The 16,794-nt window shown below is 37.8% G+C and overlaps 1 protein-coding gene across 2 annotated transcripts in view; it reads left to right on the top strand.

The window, feature by feature from the left end:
* The window catches only part of CDH13 (cadherin 13), a gene marked incomplete at its 3' end in the record, with an annotated part of 498,288 nt that overhangs the window by 231,548 nt on the left and 249,946 nt on the right, over positions 1 to 16,794 (top strand). For both annotated transcript variants that reach the window (XM_082489177.1, XM_082489176.1), the window contains exon 5: positions 6,039 to 6,191. In XM_082489177.1, coding sequence (XP_082345303.1) covers positions 6,039 to 6,191 — 153 coding nt within the window. The remainder of the gene's footprint in view (positions 1 to 6,038; positions 6,192 to 16,794) is intronic.

Below are 16,794 nucleotides of genomic sequence, written 5' to 3' on the forward strand. Positions count from 1 at the left end.
CGCTGGTATAGTAACTTTTATAGGAAGCAGTCCAACAGTATACTTAAAGATACCATGTGCATTTTGAGCAATATGAGTCTATTTCATTCATGTATGTAAAGTTCTGAATATGGTACCTGATAAGAGTATTTGTGCCGTTTTGTTTGGATTGCTTCAGGCAAGGAACACTTGTACCATTTGCAGTCCCCAATCAGTCTTGCAAACTTGCATCAAAAATACGCTAAAACTATATGCTTTCATTCTCACAATGTTGTTCCTAAATTTGACACTTCCTGAAATGACAAAGCTCATAGTTAAGATGCTAAAAAAAACCAAAACCTCTTGAGAATATTGGTGTATGATTCTTCATTTTCATAATTAATCTCGTTTCGACTCCTGATTTTTTTTTTTCATTCTCATGTTACGTTTCTGACAGTTGGTATAAAAGTTTCCATATTCAAGGTATTAGTACACCCAGTACTCGATACTTCAAAAATTTTATACAGCTATGAAAAAGTCTTCATCTTACAGATGCATTATTGTAATAATACATGTGTTCCTGTTTGAGGAACTTCTTTCTGTAATTCATAAGTCTTAAGAGAACCAATGCAATAGACTGCAAATAAGAAGTAATGGTTAATCTTGTTACAGTAGTTTTGCCCAGTGGCCACTGAGTTTTTAACATGTATGTTAAAGTGCAAAGTTCTGAGTCTTTGGAATCTGACAAGAAAATAGATTTTTAAAGTTTAAAATAACCGAATTACAGCTTGCTTTGCTGAGCTAAATCAAGTCTGTTGTCCATTACTTGTGTGAATAAATCACCTGGATGTTCTTGGCAATCGCCCGTATATTGAATGAATTCTGAAGAAAGACCTAGTCAGAGAGAAAGCAAAGGTCAGATTTGGCCAACACGTCTCCCTTTGTCAAAGAGCAGAATTTGGTTCCTGTGCTGAACTAGTTTATCTAGTATTTAATTAATGAAGATAGAGGTATTGAGAACCAATAGATTGAATAAATTATTAAACTCAACGAATTATAAAAATTGCTTTTTAACCACAGTTTTTGTGGTTATAGTAATGAAGCAGTTTCTGTTGGTTAGTGCTTTTGAATAATGATGGGAATATTTTGCATTTGTTTTGGCTGAAAGATTGTTTGAGTCAGTACAGAGCAGATGGAGCCTCTGACTGTAAAGAGTGATTTTCGGTATGGCTGGACAGGAAGTGTCTGTTTAAATATTTATACCTTATCTAAACAATAGGCCTAAACCATTGTTTTGCTCTTGTGGAGCATAGTGATTAAAGGAAAACATAGTTCACCTTAAATATTCCATGGACAAATTTGTTTCTTAGGAGGCTAGGGGAGGGGCGAACAACCAGAAGCAAACAAACCCCCCCCAAAAATAAAAACCACACAAGCCAGTGTAACACTCTGAAATGAAAAGTACTGGGATATGAACCAAATATTCCTGTCTGAGGGTGGGATTTGCTTTCTAATTAAAAAGTGAAACTAATATGATGCGTCTCTAATTCAAATGGTGTCAAGAACTAAGAAATCATGCAAGTGGCTGGGCAAACACTTCTTAAAGCACGAAACTGGTAAACTAGGATGGTGCTGTTAAGGACAGATTTGCTGGGGTTGCAGAACTGTGAAGTCTCTCTCTGGGGGTTGTGTGGCTTTTTGTACTTCTATTTCTCTTCTCTTGAGAACACTCTGATTTACTTTTGTGATAAACCCGTAACAACAGGGGGATCGCATTGCTGAAATGAGTTTAGCTGAAAGGGATACGTAATGTCAGCTGAAAAATAGCACTTGGTAAATATGTTCTGGCCATGGTTCAGGAAGAAGCAGATCCTGTCAGCTAAGTAACATTCTATTTTCTTGAGAGTGACTTTTAGTTGAGCAGAATCGTACAGTCTCTTCCTTTTTTGGAGGAAAAAAAAGATAAAATACTGGTATATCTTGGGTGCTAGATATGTGGTCCTGACAAGGCTAGCATGGATCACTTCAGCTTTCAATACATTTATTCTCCAATCTGTCCTTGACATGGGAGAGTTATCAGGCGTGGGAAAGTGAGTGATGTCTAAGTCTACATCTAATACTGTTCTTGGGGTCCTGGGTGAAGAAATAGCCTTCAAGATTCTATATTATTGTGGGATGCTCTGCTGGCATCTATTCTGTCTATGCCATCTGCCCATGCAATGTCAAGGCCATACTGAACTGTGAGAACAGAACAAGGCAAAATGAAATAGGTAGAAAGTGGGAGGCCGGATGGAGTACGCCTGCCTTAGCCGTATTCTTAGTAGGTGGGTGCTTGGCTCTGTGCTACCTTAACTGGACCATTTCCTAAGAATGAAGAGTCTTCATATGCAACACGTAGTCACTGTCATATGGTGCAGACGTTTTCAATACTAGAACCTGCACTGAAGTTCCTAAAGCTATGAACAAATTATGGAAATAAATGTTTCTCTCTGGGCTTCAGGTAGTAGTAACTGGGAAAGTCATTTACATATTTTAGAAACGTAAAAATGACATCCCAGAGTAAACATTCCAGCAGAAATAATCTGGCCATGTTTTTTCTCAGCCAGTAAATTGGAAAAGCATCATTGTGCAAATACATTGTAAGCTAGGAAATTTTTATATGAACAGTGCTGCGTTTATGACAGAATTCAGAATAGCGGTCTTGCCAGAGGAGATGTCAGACAATCATCTTCTTCTTTCTTCCTTGTTCTTGTTGAAGCACCAAACCATATGGCAAATTAAGCCTGATTTTTATTAAACTTTTCATTGTACTAAGCTTACTGTGAACTGGGAAATGCACTTTCTTTGAACTATGCAGGCATTATGTAAGCATCTTAATTAGGAGATGTGAATGTTCTTCCTTACATTCCTGGGAGTATGTAGCTCCCTCTTGTGGCTAATTAAATATTTTAAAGTATCAAACTTCTGACAATTTCTTTTGTGTGACCACCATTGCTCTTGAACAAATGATGCAGTGGTACATGGAGCATCTCTAACCTGGGCTTCTTATTCCTATATCAAGCAGAAGTTGCTGTACAATAACTAGATGCATAGATGGTTACAGCATTGGTGGATAAGGGAAGAGCAACTGACATCATCCACCGGGACTTGTGCAAAGCATTTGACACTGTCCCACACAGCATCCTTGTCTCTAAATTGGAGAGACATCGATTGGATGGCTGGATGGTGGATAAGGATGGTCACACTCAAAGAGTTGCAGTCAACGACTCAATGTCCAAATGCAGACCAGTGAGGAATGGCATTCCTCATGGGTCGGTATGGGGAACAGTGCTGTTCACAGTTGTTGTTGGCAACATGGACAGTGGGATTGAGTGCATCCTCAGCAAGTTTGACAATGACACCAAGCTGTGTGGTGTGGTTGACACGCTGCAGGGAAGGGAATGTTATCCAGAGGGACCTGGACAGGATTGGGAGGTGGGCTCCTGCAAACCTTATGAAGTTTAACAAGGGTGGTGAGATGCTGGCACAGGTTACCCAGAGAAGTTGTGGATGCTCCATCCCTGGAGGTGTTCAAGGCCAGGCTGGATGGGGCTTTGAGCAACCTGGTCTGGTGGGAGGTGTCCCTGCCCACGGCAGGGGGGTTGGAACTTGGTGATCTTTAAGGTCCCTTCCAACCCAAACCATTCTGTGATACTGTGTGTAAATAGATGAGAGAAGGATCTGCACATACCTGCACCGTGAATGTGGCTGCTTCCTGAAGCTTTAGAAAAGCTGAATGGATACATCCAGTCATTTAGAAAAACACTCTGCTGTCTTAACTCTGTTGGTCCTATACATTATATGCTAAAGAATGGTTTACAGCTAAGGTGGGGATGAGGTAGGGAATGTGTTGTAGCTCCAACGAGTACAAATCTTTCAGGTACCACATTGGGATATCTTGCCATCAAACTTAAGGTTAAGATCTTTGCCAGATTTGGAGTTGAGAGGAAATTTTCCCTCCTGTCAGGTTTGCAGGGACCTTTGTTACTATTATTATTATTACACTCCTGCCTTTCTATCTCCTGTGGAAAAAGATGTGTATATGACTATCTGGATTTTTTCTGACAAATTCCCTTGCACAGCCCATGATTATTTTTTTTTTCTTTTTTTTCTGTGGCTTGTTACAACTGGGGCATTGCGCCTATACTACATCTTAAATTTGTCATAAACAGTTAGGTAATGTTTGATGGCTACAGTGGAAATGGCTGTTGTGTAGACACCTCTGAATTAGATTTTGGTGCTGGCCTGTGGCTGACTTCAGGCCTTTCAAACCGCTGTTCTTATATTGGATGGGAAGGTGCACTTGTCTTGTAATAAGTCTCGGAAATCAGGGCAGAAGATGATCAATTCCTCTTTTCGCTTCAAAAGTGAGCAATGGTCATGACATTGCAAAGTCGTAAGCATAGCTTTATGTTAAGAAAACCACGTATTTTAGGCTTGATGTAAAAAATAGCTGAGATTGGTCAAAAAATAAATTGAACAGCAGGTAACTTTTAAGTAGGAACCATTAACTTTCAGTTTATCACAAAACCTGAAGTTACAAAGTTACTTTGCCCTCCTGTCACCTGCGGTGTTGTCTGCCTCTGTGTTTTGGCATGACATACTCAAAAAATATACGGGAAGAAAACTTCATCCATTAGTGTTTCTGACTCGGAAGGAGGAATAAAAAAAGGTGAAACAGGTTTTTACTTTGAAATTTCTCCCTTCCCCAAAGGGTTTCAGAATTGAAACTTTATCTCTGAAAATGCCGATTTCCTATTTCATAACTTGTGGCGATATTTTCTCAATTAAAAGAAAGGAATAATGATTATGGAGTTTAGTCAAAATCTCACTGCCCAGTAATCTGCAAACCAGCGTTGCTCTGAACCCACAGCAACAGGGCAACAAACATGTATTTCCCCAGGGCCTTTATTAAACACCCTGCATATTTATTTTCTCAAAATGGGAGGAGGTCCAGATTTCTAAGGCTGCTTTTTCCCTTCCTCTTCCTGAGCTGTAATTCAGACCAGCATATAAATACTTGACTTAATGTTTCTGCGGAAATATTAACGTTATAAAATTGCTAGAAACAAAAGAACATGAAACAGCAGAGGGAAGGAATGGTTTGACAAGATTGTCAGCCTTAAAGGGCAAGATTAATTTATAATCCTTCTAGATTCTGGTGTACAAATACAAATTTGCAAACCATGTGGCTTATAACAAACATTGTGTAGCTCTGCAAGTTTACATATGCTACTGTCACTAATGTGAGACAGCCTTGAAATTGGATTTTTAGGGATTTTTTTTCTTATGGGGGAATAAAGTAATGAGAGTAACAAGGACTTTCCATACACACATGTGTGTGTATATATAAATATGAATTTGGAAAGTGGAGGAATTCCAGCTGTGTGACTAAGCAGAGTTCTGGGCAGCATACCCAGATATTTTCATGAGGAGTTTTTTCCCTTGGTTTAAAATCCTGGGAAAGGAGGATTGTAGAAGGCAAGGGGGAGGGGGGAACAACCTGAAAGTAGTCTATTTTGTAATGGCTTTACAATGGCTAATAAAAAGGACTGACTAATCGGAAAATAATGTGTGATGGTTATCTGGTATTGTAAGGGTTGTTGTGAAAGAAGTTATGCTTTATGCTGCTCACTGGAATGCGTCTTCTTTCTTTTTTTCATAAGTTTGCAGCTGTTTTATCAATTTAACTGAAAAAAGAAATAGAATTAAATAAAATGTCAAATTCTACACATATAGTGAATACAGTAGCTATGGAATAATAGAAACTTTAAGTAGTGAAATAGAAGACAGTGAAGATAAGATAGGCACTGGCTAAGGACATGAGTAGCTTTTCCAGGGTTTAACACAAGAATTGCACAGTGTTTTCTGAATGATTGAAACCATAGCTATATAATACCATGAACCATATTTTATAGTTATATATTATTGGTAGGGAATATACCTCGACATTAGGTAAAAGATCAAAATGGCTTATGTGATTTTAGAATGATTTTAAAAGTTTTTCTAATACAGCCTGTAACTTGTTTTCTGCCGTGCAGGTCATCAGCAGTGAAGGGACAGAGGGAGCAAAGTTTCGACTCTCTGGTAAGGGAGTAGATCAAGACCCAAAAGGAATTTTTAGAATCAATGAGATCAGTGGGGATGTCTCCGTGACCCGAGCCCTTGATAGAGAAGCAATTGCCAATTATGAGGTGAGTACTCGGAGCAATAGGATCTCTGCCTCCGTGTTGATAATACGTATTTTTTTGAATGTGTATTTGCGTTTGAAAAGGCTGCAGTTATTGAACACTAAATTGCGGTTACTGTCCTATAAAATTTCCAGAAACGTTTGTCCTTTGGAAATGGTAAATGTGTTTATTTTTGCATGCAATCGAAACTCTGTTCTGCTTTCTGCATGTAATTTCTGTCATTTATCTTTAGTAGAAATACTGTCTGAACATCATGTATGCATTTGATTTGTGAATACAAAATTATGTTTGGACAAAAGGAGATCTTTTAGTTGCCACTAAGGTACTACATGGCTATATTTTTTCTTTTTTATTGTCAAGCTGTCAATGGAATATACTCTTCAACTCCATTTTTAGAAATGGATACCTTTTAATAGAGATAAAGAAGATTCTTTTATTATGAAAATGTTAGCAGATACATGTCTGTCAGATGTGTGTCTCCTACAAAGGTTTTACTAAAAATTCCTTTCCTTGTCCATAAATACTGTTTCTCCCCATTGGAATTCTAACAAATGATCTCTGAAATCTGCAAAATAACTGCACCACAATGTCCTGAAATGCATAGTTTAAATAGAGGATCTGTCAATTCATGTTTTCTGTCTAGCTCTAGAAATGTGCAGTCAGATAAATTGTGTCTGGCCACTTTGATACAGACGAGCAGCAGAATTCAAAACGCTAAATGGTTAGTACGTTTGCATGTTCCCACTTCAGCATGGGGGGCTGACCTCCGTGTCCTCATTGAGCAGGGAGTGCCCGGTACTCCAGCCCACGTGGGGCACAGGCTCTGGTGACAGTTCTGACGGCCGTCCCTGACCTCTTTGTTTTGTTTTGTGTGACAATCATTGGTTGTACTTTCAATGCTGTTTCTCTCCTCCTCTGGAAGAGTTTGCCAGTTAGATGACTAGTCATCCTTGCTCAAACAGCACTGCTAAAATTTACCATATGTTGGTTTTCAACACTTAAACATCTATTTCTCATCCGGGTCTACAGTGAAATGTACGTTAACCACTTGCATAGGATTTATGGTAGTTACTGATGTCCTTCTTAAAAGAAAAACATTGCAGTTTCTCTTTTTAACGCTGCTCCTTGTCTTCATTTACCAGCTGTTTCCTTTTTTATCAGTGGCTTTCCACCTTAATGTGTTCAGTATAAACCTTGAATGCTTTTTTACTGGAAAATCATAGTAGTGTTTTCAACCTAATGCATCAAACTACAAATGGCCCTCCTATCTGATCTGGCAAAGTATACACTTAAATTAAGACAAAAAACATTTCCTTAGCGGAGCTTTTTTGAAGCAATGCAAGTTATATACAAATAGTGCAGCGTAGTAGATTATCCAGAGCAATGTGAATGTATATCCTAATAGGCTGTAGTGCTTTCTAACCTGTTATATAGCACTCTGCTCAGCATGCTCACTGGCATCCTGTTGTGCAAATTGTAGTTGAAAAGTTCTGTGGGAGAACCCTCAACTTGATTAGTCGGTCTTTGAATCCAGCCCATGGTTTTCCAATAGAGATGTATCATGGTGTCAGGAAGGCAGCAGGATTTTCTCCCTAATTTCTGTGGTACACGGAAAGATGAATTACCAGAAAGGCACTTAAATTTGTCTCAAAATTTTTTTTATTTTCTGTTTTTGTTTGAGCTCCCCCCTGCCCAGCACTGATGTCCTGAAAGAAAAGTTCAAAGCAAAGGGCAAACAAGGAAGGAATAGATTTCCATGAAAAAATACAAGTTCTTTGCAAGCAATCATACTATCAAATATCCAATCAGTGGTGGGGCAAGGATAAAAAGATGAAACCTCTTTGAATCCTTCCAGCTACAGAGAGGGCTGCTGTGCATGAGCACTGATTTATTTCCTACATTGAGTGCATATATACTCAAGGGATGAGAATTAAAAGAACGTTAATGGGGCAAAAAATGGAGCTTTGGTAACACAGTATTTCATAGCACTTTGGAGATTTTACCGTCTGTATACCTCAAAATGTTTTAAATTAGCTAAGAATAGTTAATCTGTTATAAAAATTCTTTGTAGTTTCTTTCATTGAATGTTTGAAATTCTGCTTTTTGCTGCCCTCTTTTCTCCTGTAGGGGTTTTTCTGTGTATTTATTACAAGAGAAACATGATTAAATTAGAGGAATACTGAATTCTACTCAGACAACTGTTGATTGTCTGAGTTAATCCTCTCTTTCTACTGTTTATTTTAAAGTATTTTATTTTTAGTAAATGATACAAAATATTTTAAAATAGAGTGACAAAACCTGTCTGAGGGCCAGGGTCTGCCAGTCTATTTGGTGCATGGCACTTGTGTTTTCAGTGAGTTTAGATTTTGTTTGTTGGCAAAAGAAACTCAAGCTGGCAAGAGGAATATAAGGTAGCTAAATTAATGACACCCATCCCCCGAAACAGACTTATTTATCTGATTGATTTATGAATTTATTTTTTATGAAATCAGTTAAATTGTTCAAAAATGGACAAGTATATGAAATTACACCAAAATATTAATGTTTGGGTGAACAATTGTCACAGTAATTCTGACCTAATCACCTGCATGTTTGAAAATGTGATGGTTTCTATTGAGAAAATGAAACCGTGCCAGAGGAGGCTGGGTGAGACAGAAAAAGTCCAAAAGGCACTACATTGAAATAAGCCATTAGTAATTTTTTTTTCTCATGTGTATTGAACTATGCTAATGAAATCGTTTGCCAATGGAAGGAGGTAGATGTTTCCGGTGTGTTTGTCCTTGTAACTTTGTGGGCTGCCTCCATAAAGGTCAGAGAATGTCAGTCAGCTTCAGTTTTAAGTGAAAGCTGTTTATGAAGAAGAGCAAGTGTATGTGAGGATGTATGCTCAGCTGAGACAGACTGTTTTAGGAAAGTGTGTTGTAATTCCTCTTTTCTTCTAAAGAGGTTTGATAATAAGCATCCTGATAGGAATTATCTGGGTCAGAGTAAACTAGTGGATTTACACCGAACGGTTTTATTTTGGGGCTTGCTACAGCCTGCTGATGAAACTACTAAATGATGCTCTGAAGCAGGGGCTTAAGCAGAATATGGGCAGATTATTGAATTGTTTCTGGGTTGGTGAGATAAGCAGGTAGCCTAGAGCCCCTGTTTAGTGGGAGCAAAAGGTGTTCAGTTGTACAAATACACTCTTAAAAATAACATCTTTGGTTTTCCCTCAAGATTTGAATAAATAAGACTAGTTGGAAATTTCACACAGTGGCAAATCATTTATTTAGTATTGAAAAGTGCAGACGTGTAAAAACAGATGAAGGAATTTGGTGGGGAGAATTAAGATGGATTTTTCTAGTCCAAATCAGTAAGGTACACACCATCCAAAAATTGTTGATAATCTGTGCAGTTCTGTGTTCGCTTCACATCCATAGTCTTTTCTGATTCCAGCAGAGCAGAAATATTAGTGACTTTTCAGTTGCATCTTTTAGCAGAAAAATCAAGTGCTTCTAAAGAGAGCTGCAATAACAGGACTAGGGGATTCCAATGAAGTTGGAAGTCTCGTTGTGCTAAGTGTTGATAAAAGACTAGTGAATTGGGAAACAAAGGTGCAAATAGAGGGCCAGTGGAGACTGGCTGAAAAATAGTGGTTATGGGGTAATTTGTTAATTAAAAACACTGAACTAGTTTTAAAAACCTCACATTTACGTAGATGATGCATTTGTAGGCAGAATGCTTTCATGCAAGTAAAAGAAGAGTTGCATATATTGATTACTATGACCAAAATGACAAAAATTGCTAAGTTAAAGAACTGTTTTGTTCTTTACTCAGTTAGGTACACTCAGAAGAAATGGCAACAATATTCCATTAACTTTTTACAATTAAAGCATAAGCATGAGAAAGTTAGGCATTCCTTGGGTAAAGGGCAAAGCCTGAACGTTGTATAAACTTGTTTCCCATCACTTCTCGCTGCACGTAATCCCTGCAGCAGTAAAATCCAGTTCTGTAACCTCTTAAGCATCAGTCAATTGGAGGGGCTTTCAACTGGGTCTCAAGATTTTAAAGAATGTTGCCATCGTTGATGGACCTTTTCGTAACTGCTTCCCAGATGTAAATATGTGTGGATGAGAAATAATCAGAAAGTGATCCTTTGCAAGCATGAAATGAAGAAGCTCGATAAAACTATTCAGCGACTGTGCAAATTAGAGCTGTGACCGAATTTACCTAGGCAATTTGAACTGTTAATGAAGAGTTAGCTTTAATTATTTTTTAAGTGAAGAGCTGTATTTGCTTTAGAAAATACTTAACAAGCAGAGGTGTGAAATCAGCTTTCAGCTCTTTTTATAATGACAGATCACACTTCTGTGAAAAGATGCCTTGCAACTGGTAGTGACAGACTGAGATATTTAGAAAACTTGTGCTAACAGGACTGAAAAGCGTATTAGGAGTATCCGCTCTTTGTAGTATTGTTTCTATATGTTGGATAACAGGTAGACTGACAACAGGCTAAAGCATTCGGACCAATCAACAGTACCCAAATCTCTAGCATTCAATGCTTCAGTTTAGGTTACATGATACTGTTGTTTCTGTGACTGAGCTAAATATTTTGGGTGATGGCCTCTATTTCTGTGCTTATTACAGAAAAAATAATGGAAATGCTTCACAATCATAAGGAAAACTAGCCTGGTCAGGTGCCAAGGAGTATTTTGTATGAAAGATTTTTAAGTACTTGATTGCATTTTTGCAGCTACTGAAAGCATTACTGTACCAAAAAGCTGGAAGTGAACAGCTGTTATTTATTCTGTACAGAAGAATGAATTTGTCTTCTGGTAAGTCCATTTTAGTGCAGCCACATCCTTTTTGGAATGATTTATCATACCCTCATACTGAATTTCTGCAATATGTGGAGTGTGTGTGCAATATCAGCGTGGAGATATATAGAGAGCACACAGAAGCATGCTTCTCTCTGAGAAAGAAAGCCACGAACTTGCTTCTGACTTCAAGCCTGGTCTAAACTGTGCTCTAATCTCGGTTATCTGCACTTGCAGAATTGTCTGAAGTGTAAGTGATCTGATCTGTCTTGAGCTAAAACCAGTTGATGGGGAATGTCAGACCTCAGTCACCTCCCACTAATATCCTGAAAAAAAGAAGGCACTCAGCCTTCCATGGGAGAAGGAGTTTAGCCTTGTAGAGATGTAAATGTCAGTAAAATGGGCTTGATTTAATTAAAGCATCAGTAAAGCATCACAGAGAAAACCTGTTAAAATACTGGTGCTCCCAAACTGAATCTGTTACATCAAAAAAGCTTGGAATAATGGCAGAGTGCAAACTTTCAGGGAGGAATCCTGGTTATTTAGCAAGGAGAAAAAGAAAATTTCACTGTGTGTGTGTGTGTGTGTAGAGTTCTTGTGTAGCTTTTGGATATGATTATTAATAAGCTAGAAACTTATTTATATAAATGAGCTGTAGTTAGATCAACTAACATATAGCTGAAAATTCTGGCAGTGAAACAGATCTCTGTAGCTTGCGTTACATGTATATGTAGAGTGCATGAGATTTTATGTGTTTGGGGTTTTTTATATGCTATGTTTATGTATATATTCATTAATGTGTTCACATGTTGGGGCACCAGGTAAATTCAGAGAGGACTGTTGTGAATTAATTTCGTATTTTGACTACAGAGAGAAACAAGCACTGACTGAGAAAGTGCCATTAGGTTGTTGCCTGGCAGCATTTCTTGAAATTTAGCTATCCCTACATGAACTTTTCAGTAAGCAAGCTTATGATAATACCTATGCAAAAGAGGAAAACTCATCCCTGAATGCTAAAAATAGTAAATTGCTATAGGTAGGATCTCAAAAACACATGGGCAGCCTCTTGAAAAAACACTGAATTCCCTCTGTCACGGCTGCACATGAAGGAACCGCAGACTGCTCTGTGTCCTGGGGTAGGCATAATGACTTTAACCTAGCAGAGACACGTACGTCTCAGCAGTTGCTCTCCTGTTCATATAATAGTCACAGACTATAATTTCTATAAACCGATGTTAGCACAGCATCAGGCTTAGCATCAGAAATTGGTCAATTCACAGTTGAAACTCGGTTAATACCGGTATTATTCCAAAATAGGCATTTTCATATAGGACGGGGAAATCAACTCTACTTTTGTATCAGAATCCCTTCTACTTCAACAAGTCGTGAAGATGCAAAATGCAGGAAGTTCAGATCTGGGGGTAACATTACTCTGTTATACTCGTTACACTCCTTTCTGAAACTTTTACTGCGGCCACAAGTTTTGGAGCAGTGAAGTTTCACTACCGTTGATGGTGTGTTAGGCTGACGTAGTGTGCCCGTGACCATGCGCGTTCTGTTACTGATAGAGAGCTCCATCAGTTATACAAATCTCATCCCTCAGCGATGCCTTTATTCCAGCGCAACTTGTCAGTGTAGCCTGGCTGAGATGCCTTGGATGAATTTAAGGTGCTTCATACAAGGCTCTGTATGCCTCTTTGTCTCTCATTAACAGGCGACTGTTGGTGTCTGTAATCTCCAATAAAGCATTCTGTCCTTAAATAGCATTATGCTACAGAGCAGTCTGTGAATCTTACCGAAACTTGTTCTTTGTTCTGACAATGCCGGCTTGGTACTGAACTTTATTTTTGACATGATTGTTCACGACTTAGCATTGCTTTTACTTGTATGGGGAAAGGGTGAAGTAAATGAATCTGTCAGCCTAAAAAAAGCACTTTTCATCTAAAAGCTAAGGATGATAGATTAATCAAAAATTTGTTGCTTCCTGTTCTTCTGTAACAAATGGATTTAGGCATAGAAGGCTTTTTTTTAAGATGCCATAAATTTGAGAAAAACGAGTATTGTTTCTTAAGAGATAATGAGTATTTGTTTAATCTTTTTTTTTTTTCCATTGAGACTATGAAATGCCAAGATTAAGTATTAACAGATCAAGCCTGGACACAGAAATGCAACAGGAACAAATTCAGCAGAAGCAAAGGTCTAGATTCTTTGAGATATGTATGGGCAGACTCGTGAATTCATGGGCAACTTTTTGGCATTGACTGTTTGCCAAGGTCAAAAACAAGGTGGTCACCATAACTGTGTGCATAAGTGAAATATTTGAGTATGTAAATTTTAGGCAGTCATATTTCTTAAAAGTACAATTTAAATAATTGCTTGCACAGCTGGGATATAAATGGGATTTCCAGCTACTGGAAATATCTGTCTTTCTCCCGAGGTTGGTTTATGGGATAAAAAGAAAACCTGACAGGAAATGAAGTTAAAATTCATGTTATATTTATGTATATTCTCCCATTTGTCTTGGGGGGGAACAAGATATCTAGTTTCTATAAACTCTCTAATTTACCATATCTTGTTCATTTTTACTGTAAATAGTCTACCCAACACATACTGTAGATCTTAATGTTATGAGATATCAGCAGGGTACTGTGATTCATTTCAGAAGCCACTAGCATCCTCATATCATTTATGTGGAAAGCATACAAAAGTCAACAGTTAGTTTTGTTGGAGGGTATATGCTTTATTCTTAGATCTAACTGCTTGCATGGCTTTGACATTCCTGCTGTTCAACAGCACTGTCATGTCATTTGTAGGAGGAACAGAGTGAAGTTTCGTTAAAGGGGAAAATCAGCAAAGGCTTGTTTATAACCTACAACTGTCAAGGCAAGGTAGTGGGCTTGGATTTCCATGCTAAAAATAAGCCGAACTCCAAACACCAGACAAAATTAGTATTTTCTCATTGAAGAGTAGGAGGTGGAAATGCACCACAGTAAGAAACAAAGAAAAATTGGAGTTTACTGAGACAGTAACAAATGACACAAAATTTGGTTTCATGCTTGTTTTGTTTGTTTGGTTTTTTATTTTTTTTCTAGTAGAACACCAGTTCTGGAAAGAATAATGATGTGTTCAGTAAAACAAGAGGAGACTAATAGCATTTTTGTCATATTATGTTAATAGTCCATGAAAGTACTTTTGCTATTACGTATTAATTGCATTTTAAGACATTTAAATGTCATCATGATACTTCTTCACTCTTTAGCACGATCAGTTTGTTTGTTTTGTTTCTTTGTCTATTTGTATTATAGCAACCTTCAAAATATCTTGTTGAAAGCTCATTGTTCTAGGTGCAGCATAAACACCTAGGAAGGCACCCTGCCCTCTCCCCAGACCTTATGTTTTCCTGCAGTGGAAGGGAGGAGTCCTGCCTTGCAAACGTTCATAACTGTTCCCAGCCTTACGCGGCAATGGACATGACAGCAGTTTCACAGAGACTGCTGCTGTGTTTTGCCTCTCTAGCAAGGGCATGTCAGGTCTGGATGGAGGGGAGGGAAAGACTAGGTGAGCTTCTACAACTTAGCTATGGACTACACGTTACTTTGCGTATACCAGTTCTCTACAGTTTGTCACATTTTTTTGTCTGCTGTGCACTCAGATGTGCCTGATCACACTCTTGTATGCAAAAGTGCAGCTTAGAAGTTCAGAGGAAAGATGGGAACATCTTTTTTTTTGGGTTGGTGTGAATCAAACAACTTGGTTAGGAAATCATCTTCTGCTCAAAAACTTTTCTTGAACCCATTTTGATACGTTAGCATTCTGCAACTAACCACAGATTAACTAGAAACTTAATCTTGTCTTTAGGAATGCCAAGGAGGGTCCTGTTTCATCTCTTGGTTCGGTTTATATTTTTGGGGTTTTTTTTGTTCCCCCCTCCCCCCCCCCCTCCAACCCCCGGAAAAAAGTGCACAAGTTCTGAGCTTCTTGATCTTTTGCTAAGGATGCAAAAACGTTGCAGTGTGTATTTTGAAATAGAATACCTTTTCTGTGGCTCAAATCAAAGTCTGGAAGGTCTGGTCTTACTTGTTATTTTGCAACACTACTTTAAGCTTTTCCTAGTCCGCTAGGAACATTCAGAATATCATGCAGCAATTTTAGAAGTTTGGTTGCTCAAATCTCTGTATCTCTTGTTCCTCCCGGTAAAGAAAGAAGTCTGTCTTATTTAGATATTTGGTCAAAATTCAGAATCTTAATATTCTAATTGCTGGACAGATCTTAATTTCTATGGCTATTTCTTTATCTTGGACACATGGGTCCATAACAATCCATAGCTTCTTTTTTTAATGAAAACTGAAGTATGGTCTGTAATAACTTTTTTTTTTTTTTTTAGAACTAAGGCAATGAATTCATTGTATTTTTTTTGTCAATAATTTCCTGTCTGCAGCTATAGAGGACCTGCTGTCTCCTTTCTGACCTCTTGTTCTTTATGTACCTGAAGAAAATCGCATTACCTACCTTATCCTCTCCTGCAATCTTCTGTTCATTTTCCACCTTCTCGCATCTTTTCTTCCCTTGCACTTTTGCCTTCATTCCATAACCTTTCTACTCCCCCATCTTTCTTGATGTTTTAGATCATTCACTTGCACTTTTCCTACGCTCTCTGCATTTCCTTATTCAGACATACCGACCTGTTTTATGCTAGGGTATGCATAACCATCATCTAAGCATAAACTTGTTTTGTTATTGTATATAACCTTTCCACTTTCTTCACAAAAGCTGTACTGCTTTATCCATTCTAATCTGCCGTGTTCATAAGTAGATATCTTTAGAAACCTCTGTTCTGGAAGCCCTTGACTCTGGATTACCTACTACATGAGCCGACCTTTTCTTCAATGTTGGTGAAACAGCCTAGATAGTTAATATGTCATGCCAAGAAATTTTGGTGCAAAAACGAGTTTTGTTTCCATTTTAATGCTTTTTAGGCTGTATATCTCTTCCGTCAAATTATGCATATTAATTTAAGAACTATATTGTTGGCTGGAAATTCCTAGCATTTAGTTTATTAAAAGTAATTCTAATACTTAGTTCTGTCAACACTGGAATTGTGGTCTGCTCAAAAGTGGTCAGCCTCAAAAAGGGACCAGTATAATAGAACACCGGATATAATAATTAGTTCTGTGACTTCAAAACTGTGGTTTTAATATTTGATCTCTGTAAAATTATTTTAGAATAACGGGTCATAATTTTAAAGCTGTATATGCTGGTGTTTGTGGCAAAAACACTAAACGGGTTTGTAATTTTTATGCAGAGGTAAGTTTTAATTAATGTGGAGTGGCATGATATTTTTGCAAAATGTGTGAAAAGAATTTGTGTAAAGTTAAGAAATATGCATGCTTCAGTGATTCAGTTTGTGGAATCTGTGTTCCATTGTCCCTGTTCCTCTATCATCATTAGAGGGAATTAAGCTACGACAAATCTCATCATTGAAATACCATGGTCCAGTTGAATGTGCAGTTATTTTCAAAATCCAGTCTTTCTGCATCTCCTCTTTCTTGCACTGAGGATTAGGAGTCCTAACAAGATGAAATTGTTTCATAGGGCTCCTACTGTGGCATGTTCATGTTCATTGTTACATACTTTTTCCATGTCTGTAAGAGACTTTGAGGAAAATTTGCAGAATGGGTCATGATGTCTCTGTTATTGAAATGATATAAAAATTACTGTGTGCTGGAAAAAGAAATTTAAAAAAAAAAAAAAAAATTGGAGTCCAGCATCCACTTGCCTGAGTCATTGTCAAAGCTTTTAGACTG

The sequence above is a fragment of the Vanellus vanellus genome (genome assembly GCF_965231255.1).
Source record: "Vanellus vanellus genome assembly, chromosome: 12".
Taxonomy (NCBI): Eukaryota; Metazoa; Chordata; class Aves; order Charadriiformes; family Charadriidae; genus Vanellus; species Vanellus vanellus.